General features: G+C 62.3%; 1 protein-coding gene across 1 annotated transcript; it reads right to left on the minus strand.

Annotated features, from left to right (window-relative positions):
• Positions 1 to 380: 380 nt before the first annotated feature.
• Positions 381 to 13,691, minus strand: DIPK1C (divergent protein kinase domain 1C). Its single transcript, XM_056131517.1, has 4 exons — positions 13,506 to 13,691; positions 6,148 to 6,765; positions 2,092 to 2,256; positions 381 to 634 (listed from the first exon to the last, which is right to left on the minus strand). The coding sequence occupies exons 1-4, from the start codon at positions 13,689 to 13,691 to the stop codon at positions 416 to 418; spliced, it is 1,188 nt and encodes a 395-aa protein (XP_055987492.1). The 3' UTR covers positions 381 to 415.
• Between the last annotated feature and the right edge of the window lie 714 nt (positions 13,692 to 14,405).

The raw sequence follows: 14,405 nt of genomic DNA on the forward strand, positions 1-14,405 counted from the left end.
CCACACGTGCACAGTCCCACTCACATGTGTACACTCAGACACGCACGCACAGCTACCCAGAGACACACACCTGGAACTCAGGGACAGCCGTGACAGTGGTCAGGGAGAAGGGCTGGGTGCAGGGGTACCCATGCCAGGGACAGTGCCCCTCCTGCAGGTCATTTGGCAGAGACAGGCCAGCGGTCAGTGTGACACTGCTGGCCAGAGCAGCCTGGCCCAGGGATGAGGGCGCAACGTTAGTGTCCCCCTTCCAGGCAAAGGGACCCCTGGAGTCACTCGTGGAACATCTCTCTCTGCCGCAAAGCTGGGCTCTGAAGCCACCAGCCGAGTGAGCACTGGGCTCTGAGGCCTGCAGCCATGGGAGCACCGGACTGTGAGGCCCTTGGCCCTGGGAGCACCAAGGCTTCAGGAAAGGCTACTTGGGCTCTTCCTGCAGTTCCAGGAGTGTGGCCTGGAGGAGGCGCTGAAGCTTCCAGAACACGTCAGGCACGGCGGTCTGGGGGCTGCCGGCGGGTGCTCCGGGGGCGGCACATTCCTGCACTGCCTCGAGGACCTGCTGCTGCAGCCGCGGGGAGACGGCGGCGCCACGGAGCATGGAGGGGAACCAGCGGAGGAATATCTTGTCGCAGATGACCTGGAGGAGAGGACGCGAGTGAGGGGCAGTGGCTCCCGCACCCAGGGCCGCCCCGGCCTAGAGGGAAGGGAGACAGCCTCTGAGCAGAAGGGAAAGTGGCATTTCCGAGGACAAGTGGTGGGATCACGGCCACTGCCCTCCCCGCCACACACACGCACGCACGCACACACACACACACACACACACGCACGCACGCACGCACACGCACACGCACACACACACACATACACACACAGCCACCCCGTGCCTGGCAGCCATAGGGACCCAGGTGGAAGGGCCAGCTCCAGGGTGGCCAGTGGTGGCCAGCGTGGCCTTATGAAGAGAGGCTGGGACACCCGTTTCCAGAGCGCGCGGGAGGGAGAGTTCTGTGTGGGCCCATCGCAGTGTGTCCACCTCGCTAAGCCCTGACCGCAGCTGGCTTTCTGCTCACCTAACGAGCGCTTCGTTTCCCCTCGAATCCTTAAAACATCATTTCATTCCCAGGACCTCATCCAAGAGCAATAATCAGCTGTGCACAGTGGAATTTCTCGAGTGCAGAGGAATCATTTCCAACACCCACACAGGCTCCCTAGAGACGTCCGCCTCCATGTTGTGGATCATCACGGAAGCACAGCCACCCTCAGAGTCCATCCCATTAGGGCCCGGAGCCGAACCCGGTCACAGGGACCCTGATCTGGTCACAGAAGCCCAAATTCTGCCTTTTGGTCAGGCTCTGGATCCCAGGTGAGGATCCCTGTGACTGGGTGGATCCCTGTGATCCCGTGGATCCCCTTGACCCGGCAGATTCCCATGAGCAATGGATCCCTGTGACCTAGTAGATCCCTGTGACTGGTGGACCCCCCATGACCCAGTGGATTCCTGTGACTTGGTGGATCCTTGTGACCCAGTGGATCCTGTGACCGGGTAGGTCTCCATGTCCAGGTGGATCCCCATGTCCTGGTCGATCCCTGTGACCAGGTCTGTGTGAGGCTGTGCTGTTTTCTGGCTGCGGCAGGGGAGGAAGGGACGGGAGAGCTGGTCCGAGCAGGGAACGGAATCTCAGGCGAGTATGAGGCAGAGCAGACAGAGACGAGCCTCTCACAGAGACAAGCCGCAGGTATTGGGGGTAGAGGCGGGCAGGCGGCCTCGAGTCTCTGCATAGGGCCCGGGGCTGCCCACGGCACAAGGGCTTCAGCCAGGGCAACAACAGAGAGCGGCCAACAGAGAGAATCAAAATCCCGCCCACACGTGTCCCCGGCTCCAGCGGGGCCGACTGCGTGGACAGATGGGGAGGGCGTCTCTGAGAGCCTGAGCATGGGGGGCCCGCGGCGAGCTCTGCAGGGGCCACGCCCCACAGGGACACGGGGCCCAGGGCCCCCGTCAGACCCCACAGGGACCTTATTTGCCCGTTTGTCCAGTAAGATCAGGGGCCCCTTTGACCCTCTGTCCCTCCCGTCCCGGGGGGCCGCCCCACTCACCTGCAGGTTGCTGTTGGCCCGCTGAGCCCCACACCTGTGCACGCGCAGATCACACTCAGAGACACAGTCGAAGAAGTTGCAGTCCTCGGGGCCCGTGCAGTTCTGCTCCAGAATCTCCCTCATCTTCGGCTCGAAAAAGGCCATGTCCACATCAATGGCCACGACCTGGGACCCAGGGGACACAGGGCTCGGCTCTGCCCGGGGCCGGAGGTCAGGGCCTTGGGCTCCGAAGAACAAACAAGACGCCCGGTCACCCTGGGAGTGCCCATCGCCGGCCTGGTTCCATGGTCACACTGACCGCGGAGAATCCCCGTGGGGCAGCCTGGCGTGCACCCGCACACATCTCCCTGACTCTACTCGCTGCGTCTCTGCAGTGTCCAGGAGGGAACCCAGCCCTCAGCACCCGGCGTCCGACCTTCCTTCAGGTCAAGCTACGCCCACAGAGGCTCCTTCCCAGAGGGCAGGGGCCAAGCTGGGACCAGCCAGTGGTCCACGCGGGGGGTCCATGAGGACGTCCCCTCACAGGGTTGACCCCTTGACCCACAGGTTTGAGGGGGGTCGCTGGAACTGGTCAGGCCTAGAGGTCAGACTCGGGGCCAAGAGGGGCTGCCCCGGTGGCAGCAGCTCTGTTCCCATCAGGTGACCGGAGTCCCCCACGCTGTTCCTGGCCCCCGACTGGACAGGCTGCAGCCCCGGGAGGAGAGTCACACCTCCCGCGGGCAGATCTGCGCCACCTGAATGCGGAGTCCAGGGGGCCTGCAGCGCCCACGCCGCGTCGGGGTTCGTGGTTGACAGGCAACGGGAGGCTGGGAGGGGGGCCGTGGCAGGTGCGGCCCCTCTCAAGGCCCCTCGCAAGCCGACACAGGCACAGCGGCCCCTCCTCGTCTTGGAAGCTGCTCAAAAGGAGCCTCCTTGGGCCCAGATTCCCCGCGGGGGCCAGGTGGGAGGCGCCCCCGCCAAGACGGGAGGTTTCCCTCCGGGGAGAAGGCAGAGAGCTGCGGGCTTCTAGGAGATTCTTAGAAAATCAATCAGGAGAGGAAGCTGGATGGGCCTGAAAATTGCAGGTGGGGGTTGGGGCTGGAGCGATGGCCCAGCCGGGAGGGAGGGCGTCTGCCCAGCGCCTGGCTGGCTGAGGTCCCACCTCTAGCACCCTGTATGGTCCCCAAGTCCCACCAAGAGTGAGCACTGAGTGCAGAGCCAGGAGTTAGCCCCGAGCACTGCCGGGTGCAGTCCAGAAAGAAAAATAAAAAAGTGGATGGGGGTTGGACACAGAGGGCGGAGTACGTGCTTTGCAGTTGGCTGACCCAGGTTTGATCCTTAGCTCCACCAGGAGAGGGCCCTGAGCACAAAGCCAAGAGTCAGGCCTGAGCACAGAGCCAGGAGTCAGGCCTGAGCACAGAGCCAGGAGTCAGGCCTGAGCACAGAGCCAGGAGTCAGGCCTGAGCACAGAGCTAGGAGTCAGGTCTGAGCACAAAGCTAGGAGTGAGCCCTGAGCACAGAGCCAGGAATCAGGCCTGAGCTCAGAGCCAGGAGTGAGCCCTGAGCACAGAGCTGGAGTCAGCCCTGAGCACAGAGCCAGGAGCCAGACCTGAGCACCACTGGGTGTGTCCACCCCACAAAAAAGATGAAGAAGGGGCTGGAGCAATAGTATAGCGGGCAGGGCGTTTGCCTTGCACGCAGCTGACCCGAGTTCGATCCCCAGCATCGCATATGGTCCCCCAAGCATCGCCAGGAGTAATTCCTGAGTGCATGAGCAAGGAGTAACCCCTGTACATCACTAGGTGTGACCCAAAAAGCAAAAAACAAACAAAAAAAGATGAAGAAGAGTGAAAATAAAGAGGAGCTGTAACCAAAGACCCCTCCCTGGTGCTGACCGGGGCCCAGTGACCCGTCACGCCGACAGCCAGCCTGGGCATGTGCAACCGGTGACGCTCCCTGACAGCCCACTTTCCCACTGATTTGTTGTCTGGCGAGCAAACCTCTGAGCACATTGGATGGATCAATATGTGGTATTGGTTGATCCAGGTGCTACTTTAACAGTATAGATTGGGGCTAAGAGCCGGTGACGAAGAAAAATGTCCCCACGAGTAGCATAAGCGCTGGCTCAGGAATGGGGCCGAGTGGTTTTCCTTTTGCTAACCAGCAGTTTCCATTTAGACGATTTTCTTTAGGACTTTTTTCTCTGCTTGTAATTTTAAGAGAAACATTTGTTGATGTGTTTTTAATATTATCAATAAATGCTTAAACTGGTTTTGCAGAAGAATGGGGAAATTTTCCTTATTTAAGAACTCTGCCTCGTTGCTAATTCTGGCGCAGAAAGAGGAATTGTCCTTTAAGTCTATTTTTCCTCTCATTATTAGGCCAAAAGAAATACTGGATTTCATTATTCTCCCCGCTAACACACTAGAAAGCGTTTGGCTAACGAGCCTGCTGTCTTCACAGGAGAGTATCAGGGCGCAAGACTTGGGTTTCTTCAGGGGGCAGTATCGGAGTGAGTAGCCTGAGGGTTCAGACCCTGACCTGCCCCAGCCGTGCTGGGCTCAAGGCCAGGTCACACACCTGCACCCTGGGCCCTGCACCCCAGCCCTGAGCCCTGAGCTGAGCCCTGAGCTGACCCTGAGCCCTGCACCTGAGCTCTGAGCTAGCCAACGAACTTGCCTTTGAAAGCTAATGGTCACGTGCCCTGCGGCTCCCATAAGCACCAGTCACAGAGGACGGCAGGGTCCAGGCTGCACCCCCCCACACACACCCCGTTCCTCCCCACAGCCCCTCACGTGAAAAGGCCGGGGTTCGAGCTGAGCAGATGCTCCTGACTGGATGCCGGGACCTACAGGCCCTGCAGGACACTGCCCACTGCCCACTCCCATGGACACCCATCACACTGCCTGCTCCTGTGGACACCCCACCGCTTGCCTTCCTGTTGAGCTGGTCCTGGGACCCACTCAGACAGCCTCACTGACCTCCCTGAACCCAGAGAACCTGCAGCAGGCAGGGCGGGCAGTGCCCAGTCACCCCCCACCCCCACACATAGGACAGGCAATGCCGAGTGGACGTGGCCAACACCCCCAGTGGTTGTGCAGACCCCATGGTTCGTCTCTGAGCAGGGAGCGGCTGGCCCTATAGGGGCTTCTCTGGGGAAGAAAAGGGGGCCCTGGAAGCCCCTCCCTGGGCACCAGGGAGGAAGCTAGGGTTGGGCTTCTGCTCTGAGGAATGGGCTGGGCAACACCCCCCCCCCCCTTCGTGACCACCTGACCTGGAGGGCCCACAGGGAGCTCTGGCCGGCAGCTGGCCCCTCCAGAGCTCACTGTCCAGTCGACAGCCTTCCTGGAACCTCCCAAAACTTTCTGGAAGAATGTCCCAGAATCTCCTGGCCCGTTTCCTGCCTCTCCTGCACTGCCCTGGCATCGCAGCTTCCCTAAGGGACAGGACATCAGGCAAAGCTGGGAGGTGACCAAGGAGGGGGCTGCAGGTGTCCACCCGGGGCTGGCTCTGTGCTTGGTGCCCTGAGGCCGCTGCAGAGCTGCTGTCCCTTGGGGCCAGTCAGCAGGGCCTGGAGGAGGCGATCAGCCTTGGGTGAGTCCCGGCCCTGCCCTAGGGCCCTGTCCCAGTGTGTGAGGGCCACCGGGCCCTCGGCTGGAGAAGTCTGGGTAGAGACACACACTCAGGCCCCTTCATGGCCAGGACAGTGCCCTGTGGCCTCCACGGGCCTGTGCAGTTCCCCTTCCCAGCCTCATCCTGGAGAATCACGGGAGCAGAAAGCAGCAGTGCTGAGGCTACTCGGCCATGTCCCCCCGCACACTGGCCCTGCACGACCCCACCCCGGTGCCTCTCCTCGCGCTCCTGCGCCCCTCAGCTCCTAGGAGGTGTCTTCTTTACTCCCCGCCCCGAGCTGCGCTCGGGAAGCCCCCGACCTGGGGGTGATGCGGCAAGGTCCCTCCTCTGGGCACAGCCACAGCCCGCAGTCCCCAGGCCCTGGGGCTCGGGACGTAGCTGAGCCGGGCTCTCTGGGGACCAGCCTCCGGACGCCCGCTCCCGCCCGGGCCCCCCGCCACTCACCGTCAAGTCGGCCCTGATGGCAAAGTTCTCGGGCTTGACGTCGCAGAGGTGGAGGCGGTGGGAGAAGTCCCGGTCGAAGTGGCTGACCATGTCCAGGAAGCTGAGGGCCATGCCGGCCACGGCCCGCGCCCGGTGGCTGCCCGCCGTGGCCGCCAGCGGGAACAGAGCCTGGTGCTGGGCGCCGCCGGCCGCCAGGAACTCGACGGCATAGAAGTGGCCGCAGGAGCCAAGCAGCGGCAGCGTGTGGCGGCCAAGGGCCTGCATCAGGCTGAGAAGCAGGAACTCCTCCTGCTGACACAGTGCCCACAGGCTGGCCAGCTGGCCCGGCCGCCCCGCCGCCCAGCGCGGGCCCAGCCCACCGGGCGCCAGCTCCAGGCCCAGGGCGCTGCGGAGCTGGCCGGCCAGCAGCAGGGGCAGCTCGGCGGCGGGGGGTGGCGGCGGGAAGCTGGAGAAGGCCGCCTCCCGGGCCTTGAGCACCACGGGCCGCCCGCGCCACTCGGCCCGCAGCACCGTCTTGCCGCGCTCCCAGTACAGGCAGCTCCGGTAGCGCAGGCGGCCGCCCACGCACAGGTCCTCACACAGGCTCCCGGCCAGCGCGCCGCCCCGGTAGTCCCGGCACTGCAAGGAAGGGACAGTGGACAGCGGTCAGACGCTGGGCCCTGCGGGCCAGAGAGAGGTCGCGGCCACCGTCCAGTCGTGGAGGGACAGGTGGAAACTTCCCGTTCTGGCCTCAGGGACATCCAGGCGGTCTCCCCGCAGCCACCCAGGAGGGCCCGCACAGTGCCCCTCAGAGCCAGACCCCCTTCCCAGGACAGCCCCCCACACACAGAGATGATCGCCATGACAGCAGCCTGATGCCTGCAGTGACCATGGAATGACCCCTCCCGTGACCACAATCAGCACACTTGCAGTGACCACGGAATGGCTGCTGAAGTGACCGCGGTAACAATCCCTGCAGTGATCATGGTAATGACCCCAAAATGGTTCCTGCAGTGACCATTGGAATTTCCACAGAAATGGCCACAGAAATGACCAGAGCAGCAAACACTGTACTGTCCACAGGAGCGGGCACTGTGGCCACCACGGTAGTGACCCCTGCCCACTGCAACAGTAACAACCACACACAGTGACCCCAGGGCTGACCACTGCAGTGCCCAGGATGAACACATATAGGGCCACTGGGGTGCCCACAGTAGAGAGGGCAGCGATGTCTGCATTGATGGTCAGCACCGCAGCCAGCCTAGTGACCACAGCAATGAGGCAGTCATGGCCACAGAACAGCCCTCGAGGCATTGCTCCTCGGTGCCTGTGGGCAGCAGCTCCTGGCCGGTGTCCGCACATTGCTGCAGGGCACAATGCAGCCTGGAACCCCGGAGGCAGGACCGAGGGCAGGGCCTTGCCCAGGAGCCAGAGGGGGCCTGCATCAGCCCAGCTCCAAGGCCCCCCAAGGGACCCCCATGTGGAGCAGGGTGGGCCCAGGGCACCGCAGGGGTCAAGGGGGACGGGTGCCCTCTTGTGCTGGACCCCCAGCAGGACTGGATCGGGTTTCTCTGCCACCCACCAAAGCGTCTTCCTTCCACGGGTGGACAGCCCCATTCTGGGGGAAGTGCAGGTCACTCAGGAAGGCCCCTGCCATCCCCCCCCCCCGCCCCCCCCCCCCCCCCGCCCGCGCCTACTTGGGCGAGGCTGAACTCAGCACACAGCCAGCGGGCAGCACACGTCAGGAGCCTGGACGGGTCACCTGGTGCGGTGTAAGGGTAACAATGCTTTGTCCTTCTTCCACAAGAAGCTTAGGTTTACCTGGTTACACCCATCAATCTGGTTACACCCATCACAAGTGCTCCTGAAGCACTTCCACTTCCATTGTGTTTATCTGTAAGCAGTCTTCCCTATGCTCTCCTTCCCACCCAGTTAATCAGCTTTCCCCTTAATCAGACTTTGTTAATTTGTAAGATCAGTTTCCCAGAAATCTATGATTTTATACGTATGAGTGAAATATTGCCTTTCTCCTCTCCTTATGCCTTATGAACAGTTTACCTTAAAGTAATATCCTTTTTTTATAGATACAGGAGGACCGTTAACATCATGCTTTGTAACTTAGGATTTGATTGGCCTTGAATATTATTCACTCCCGGGCATCTGCTTTCTCGACTTAAGCCTCAGTTGCCCTTAGTTCCTAACACCCCAAAAGCAGGGTCCCAACGAGGGACTGAATGGACCCAGGGCAAGCGGTGAGCTACCCTGGCAGCGAAAGGGGCCAGGCCAAAGTGCCACGATTCTTAACTATAAGTTAAGAGTTTGATCATAGACAAATGCTGTCATGATCCAAAGGTAACGACAAGACTAGGATCCTGCTAGGGGTGGGAAAGACTATCTGGCCTGAGCACCGGAGTCTGAGATCGAGATGGTCCTAGGAGAGCAATTCTATAAGTTTAAGATATTTCTTACTGTATCCATACAAAATGATTTATATCATATATGCTTATATGCTTGTCGGACAAGGAGAGGAGAGGCACACCCATGGGATTCTGCTCTAGGGTGGGTCCCCCTGCTGAGAAAGGATCCTAGGAGCGGCCTTCCCTGAGGCTAAGAGTTCTACTCCTATTGATTGTGACCGCACCTATGTGTAATTGTTCCCCTAATTCCTCATGGAGAGAGGATTTAACTGTACTATAGGAGTGGGCTGATGGTTCATAAGCAGAGATCAGAAGGAGGAGAAGAAGGATGAAGGGGGATGGAGAAGGAGAATGAAGTAGCATGGAGAGAGAGACAAGAGCAGAGACAGAAGCAGAGACAGACAAGAGAGACTGGTGTAGATGGAGAGAGGAATGAAATAAACTGCTACTAATACCAACCAGCGGGCCCTCGTTTCCTTCATCCGCCTGACCATCGCCATCGACTTCCCCGGGGCAGGAGAAGGGTGAGACTACCGAACACGGGCAGCGGGAGAGATAGAGCCATCGCCGCTGTGTGCCGTGCCCCCTTTTTGTGTGAGTTTACACAGTATGGGACGGGCTGTCGGCCTCCATGCCCACCCGCCTGGCCACTGTGGGCCTCAGATCCCTCCCCAGGGCCCACTGAGGCTCACTGGGGACGGGGCAGTTCGGCTAAGTGCAGGCTCCAGGACCGGCCGCAGAGGCAGCCCGTGATGCCCGCCTGCCCGGCTGAGCAGGGACGGCTCCCTGCCCTACGGGAAAGTGGGAGAGAGCCCAACGCCCTGCAAAGCACGAGGCCCCCCCTGAGGCTCCCGGGCTGCCGCGTCCCATGGAAACAGCTACTTTGCTGCAGGTGATTGATTTGTTTAATCAAGGGGGAGCTGCCCCACCTGCAGAATATGTGCTCCTCCCTCCCCCAAAGGCGCCCGGAATGTGAACCCCGGAACACTCTGCAAAGAACTAGAGGGGCCGCGGCCTGCCCTGGCTTTGCTGCCCAAGGCTCACTGCTCAGAGCACTTACTTCAGAGAACGCTTCCCTGCTCCTGCAGCGCGACCCTGCGGGGCAGACCCACTGCGGGTAGCCACTGGTCAGTCGCCAGCGAGCCCCTCAGTCACCTCACCTCACCCCTGCGCCTTCCACTGCAGCCCCGCCCACCCTGCCCCCTCCCCATTGTGGTGGGGGGCTGGGGCTCGGGGTGAGGGTGTCGGGTTTGCACAGACAGAGGTGCAAGCCGTGAGCCCGCTGGCACCCCACTGGGGTTGGAGACCCAACGCTGCAGAGAGCTGTCCCCACGCACCCGCGAGAGCTTCAGCCCCTTCCTTCTGGAGCAGGTCAAGCCAGAGTCCCAGTCAAAGGCCATTCTCGCATGGGATGGCCAAGCCCTCTCGCCAGGGCTCGGGGAGGGTCTAGCCTTGGCCTTCAGTGCCCACACCTGATGAGAGACTGCAGGCTTTTGAGCAACGGTGCAGTCATGGCATTTGGCATACGCCTATTGATTTGGAAGCTGGCATTAATTCGGGCTGTTTTTCTGCAGATCAGCACATTGAGGAGTGTCTCTTCCAGCCAGCAGCCGGCAGGGGTGCCGCCGTCTGCACGGGGAGCAGGACTTGGGCCTGCCTGTCTTCCCCCCACCCACGGGGCCACCAGCCAGCACAGGCAGTGTGGTTCATGCTGTCTCTCAGTGCCATCGTGCCCTCCCATTTCAAAGGAGCTGGATCAAGACGGCCAAACCAAGAAGACACTAAAAGCACCCCCGAGGCTGTGTCACATGTCACCACTCTTCCTTGTGTTCTGGAACCTCACTCTCTGCCCTTCTGCGGGACACAGACCCTCACACTGACACACCGCTCACCCACATCTGGGGAACACTGCGGACCCTTCCTGCAAGTGTCATCCAGGAATCAGAGCCAGACTGAATCTAGGACAGCAGTGACGTGCGGGGACAAGCGGTCACGTTTCTTCGTCAATTAACTGCCATCATGTCAGACACAACAGCCAAACTATCCTCTTAGTAGCGGGTCTGCTGAGGAAGCTGTGTTGTTCTTTTTAACTCGGTAGTTTATTGACTTTAGTTTCAAGACCAGACTTCTCACTGAACAGGAGGCCGCCAGCATGTGTGTGTGTGTGTGCGCACACACACACACACACACACACACACACACACACACCACTTGTCAGACAAAATCCACAGGCACCAGCTTCAACATGAACCAAAGACGCTCGCCACAGTGGCTTCCTGTCACCAACTGATGTTTCTAATTCACTGCACTCGCAGGGAGACTGTGACTTACGTGCTAATGCGAACACATTCCCACACCCCTTAATTCTTCCAGGAAGTTTTCCTAAGGGCTTGCCTTTCCCCGTTGGCACCGGACTCTCTGGCGAAAGCAAAACTTCCACTCCAGTCTCAGAAAGGACAGGCAGGGCTCCCCCGGTGGACTAGGGTCGGGCCTCCCGCTGGGAGTTTGCTTTTGTTTTTTCAAGGGCTATTCAGTTCCCCAGCCCCATTCAGCGCCCTGGGGAGTGACCCTCAGTCCCCAAGCAGTCACTGGACGCTGAGATTCCCAGAACCACCGGCCAAGGCATTGGCTGGCGCCTGGGCCCAGGGACACTTGAGGCTGATCTGAGGGAAGCAGAGCCACTGCTCTCTAGAGGGGGGGTTGGGCACTGGGCACCCCTGGCCCGCCCCACTCAGAGCACCAGCCTCGACTCCTGGCACTGCGAAACCCAGGAAGATGCCACTCTACAGCCCATCTGGGTCTGGGGTCCCCGTCTCAGCAGAATGACACAAGCTGGTGCCATGATCTGTGATTCTGTGACGCCGCAGTCAGCCGATTCCAGCCCCATCGCTCTTTCCCAGAGGAAGAGCCATCTGCGAGACACTCGGCCACGACGGGCTGGGGGCAGCTAAGGACCAGCCTCTCACTCAGCTTCGCTTCTGCAGAGCCCCTATTCCTCAGCCTCCCCCAGAGACGCCAGCGAGCATCAGCGCGTCTCCGTGCCTCTTCTGCGGCTCACCTTGGCCATCTGCACAATGGGCCACAGTGACAGCACAGACCCCCCAGAGATGGCCCAGACCTCAGGGACAGGCTGTGGGGAGAGCCACATCAGCCGGTGCCTGGGTCTGGGGAGCGTCATGGGCACGGTCCCTGCGCAGCCGCAGATGGGGCACAGCCTGGCTCAGAAATTAGGGCCAGGGGCTGGAGTGATAGGACAGTAGGGAGGGCGTTCACCTTGCAGGCAGCCGACCTGGGTTCAGTGCCTGGCATCCCACATGGTCCCCCAACGCCTCCAGGAGTATCCCTGAGTGCAGACCCAGGAGGAACCCCTGAGTATTGCTGGGTATGGCCCAAACACAAAACAAAAAGCAAGCCCGGGGGCAGCCTGGAGGAGAGTGCGGGTCCCCTGCCCCCCACCCCCCCCGGCTCCCACCGGCTGCCCTGCCCCTGGGCTCCCTCCCAGCGCCCGTGGTGGGCCAGACCCAGCTGGCAGGAGTCCTCTGCGGAGAGAAAGGCTCCAAGAGCAGGACTCGGAGAGAAAGCTAATGAGCCTGGAGCCAGTCAGAGGACCAGCCGCCCCTTTTATTCCGGAGGAGAAAAGCCAGGCAGGGTGAAGGGAGGACGGAGGGCGGCAGGGAGACAGAGGCACCATTCAGCCAGCCCTGGGCTGCGGCACAGACGGCGGGTTCCCAGCCCACCCCCTGGACCTGAGCGTCTGAGGCCAGAACCTGGGGCGTGCTGTGGGACTGCCACCAACTGCAGGCCAGGGCGGGGAGAGGGAGAGATAGCCGAGCCCTGGGATCTTAATCTGCTCCCCTGCACGGGGTCCCTGGGCCACGGGAGACCCTCAGACAGACAGACAGACAGACACACACACACACACACACACACATACACACACACAGCCCCCTTGGCATCCCGAGAGGTCAGTCACAGAACCAGACTCTCCCACGGTGAGCCCCGGGATGCTGTGGGTGTCATCACAGTGATGACAGAGACAGTTTTCGGCTACTTAATTTCGGCTAGAAGTCCCTTCTCACTTATCCAAGGAGGATAAGGGGGAACGTTGGCTGCGGTCAGCTATGGCGCAGAGACCACTGTGGTCTCTGCACACAGGATCCGTCCTGACTGAACTTCCTTTGCGTTCACGGCAGCTTGTTCCGGGCCAGGAGACCTCTGTAAGTGAGAGGAGTTTCTCGGAGAAAAGAAGCCACTTGTGCAAGCTTGGAGGAAATGTGCTGGAACCACTCACTGGCCTGACAGGTGACAGGCAGCTGGACCAGGGAACCCGGGAAGCAGGGACACTTCCTCCCAGGTGATGGACCACTGGCTCCCTGCCCCAACCCGCTCGGGAAAGTGATCTGGTCCAGTTTTCCCAGTCAGCAGCACATTTTTTCCAAACTCACTTAAAAAAAAAAAAAACTGACTTAAAAACCTTTGTGCGACCAGACTGTGAAAAGCGCCCGCGATGTCTCAGGAACCGGCGCCGAGCCCGGGCGCGCGCGGGGCCGCTGCTTGGGGGACAGTGTGGAGTCGCCGCGACCCCGGCCCGGGCTGGTCTTGGGGGGTCCCACCCTGACTCCAGGCTGCTCACGCGTCTGCCCAAGCAGAGAGAGTGGATTTCGGCTTGGGGGTCAGCCGAGGGCAAGGGAGGCGGTGGGCGCAGAGCCCGCGCCCCGGGCGGACCCCGGGCCAGCCCGCCCGCGCCTCGCAGGACCGCGCGCGCCCCGCGTCCCCGCCGCGCCCGGGCTCGGGCACAGCCGGGGACCCCCAGGGGCGCACCGGGTCGCCCTCCCCCGCCCGGCCTGGACACCCAGGGGCTGCAAACTTTGCCGGGGCGCGGGCTCGGGCGGCGGGGCGCGGGGACAAAGAAGACACCGGGCGACCCGTGGGGGTCCCGCCCGCAGCCCCCCGCGGACCTACCAGCGCGGCCAGGATGCGGCGGCTCTTCTCGTCCGTGCAGCGCCCGGAGGGAGCGCCCGGGGGCGCGCGGAGCAGCCCCAGCAGCAGCGCCAGCGCCCAGCCCAGCGCCAACGCCGCGCACAGCACCCGCGCCCGCGGCCCGCAGCGCCCGCCGCGCCCGCAGCGCGCCCGCCCGGCCCGCACCATGGCCCGCGCGCGCACCGCGCCCACCCTGCGCCCACCCCGCGCCCCGCGCCCCGCGCCCGCCGCGCGCCCACCCCGCGCCCCGCGCCCCGCGCCCGCCGCGCGCTCCGCACTCCGCTCCGCTCGCTCGGCCGCAGGGGGAGGGGGCGCGGGCCGCTGCGCGCAGGGGTGTCGGGGTGCGCCGAGCAGTGTCCGCGCGCGCGGGGGGCTGGAACCCTTTTCCACTTCCCGCTTTGCGCCTTTCCCAGCCAACGCCCACCCACGTGGGCCCCTCGCCCCTCTCTCGGGGCGCGGCCCTAGTTGGGGCTGGAGCCTCGCCTCCCCCGCGCTCACGGGCACCGGCCCCTGCCGCCCCTGACCTCTCCGCTGATGCGCCGCCCCCCCCCCACACACACACCGTGTCAACTCCAGAGTGAGTTACACACACACACAAACACACACGCACCCCGGGGACAGCGCCGTGGGCCGGCCCGCTGGCTTCCCTGCCCAGACGGCACTCACCGGAGGTTTCCGAACCAGGCGAACCATGGGGCTTGTATGCAGGTACCGGGAGGGGCAGGGTCTCTAGGGCCAGGTGGGCGCTCAGACCCTGGGGTTTCCAGCCCAGCGGATCCTGCGCCCCGAAAGCGCTCAGGCAAGCGCAGACGTGAGCTTCCCGGGCACGCCCCCCCTCCCCCCAGCTGATGCCCCGGCTGCAGAGTAGGCTGGGTACCGAGA

Source organism: Sorex fumeus, unplaced genomic scaffold, assembly GCF_029834395.1.
Source record: "Sorex fumeus unplaced genomic scaffold, SorFum_2.1 ptg000092l, whole genome shotgun sequence".
NCBI classification, from domain to species: Eukaryota; Metazoa; Chordata; class Mammalia; order Eulipotyphla; family Soricidae; genus Sorex; species Sorex fumeus.

What these genes read in the sequence shown, in the direction of transcription:
- DIPK1C (XM_056131517.1), bottom strand. Translation starts at nt 13,691, where the DNA reads ATGGTGCGGGCCGGGCGGGCGCGCTGCGGGCGCGGCGGGCGCTGCGGG. An exon ending in CCATCAGGGCCGACTTGACG is followed by an intron (nt 2,257 to 6,147) that starts GTGAGTGGCGGG and finishes CCTGGGTCCCAG; the next exon opens with GTCGTGGCCATTGATGTGGA. An exon ending in GGGCCAACAGCAACCTGCAG is followed by an intron (nt 635 to 2,091) that starts GTGAGTGGGGCG and finishes CCTCTCCTCCAG; the next exon opens with GTCATCTGCGACAAGATATT.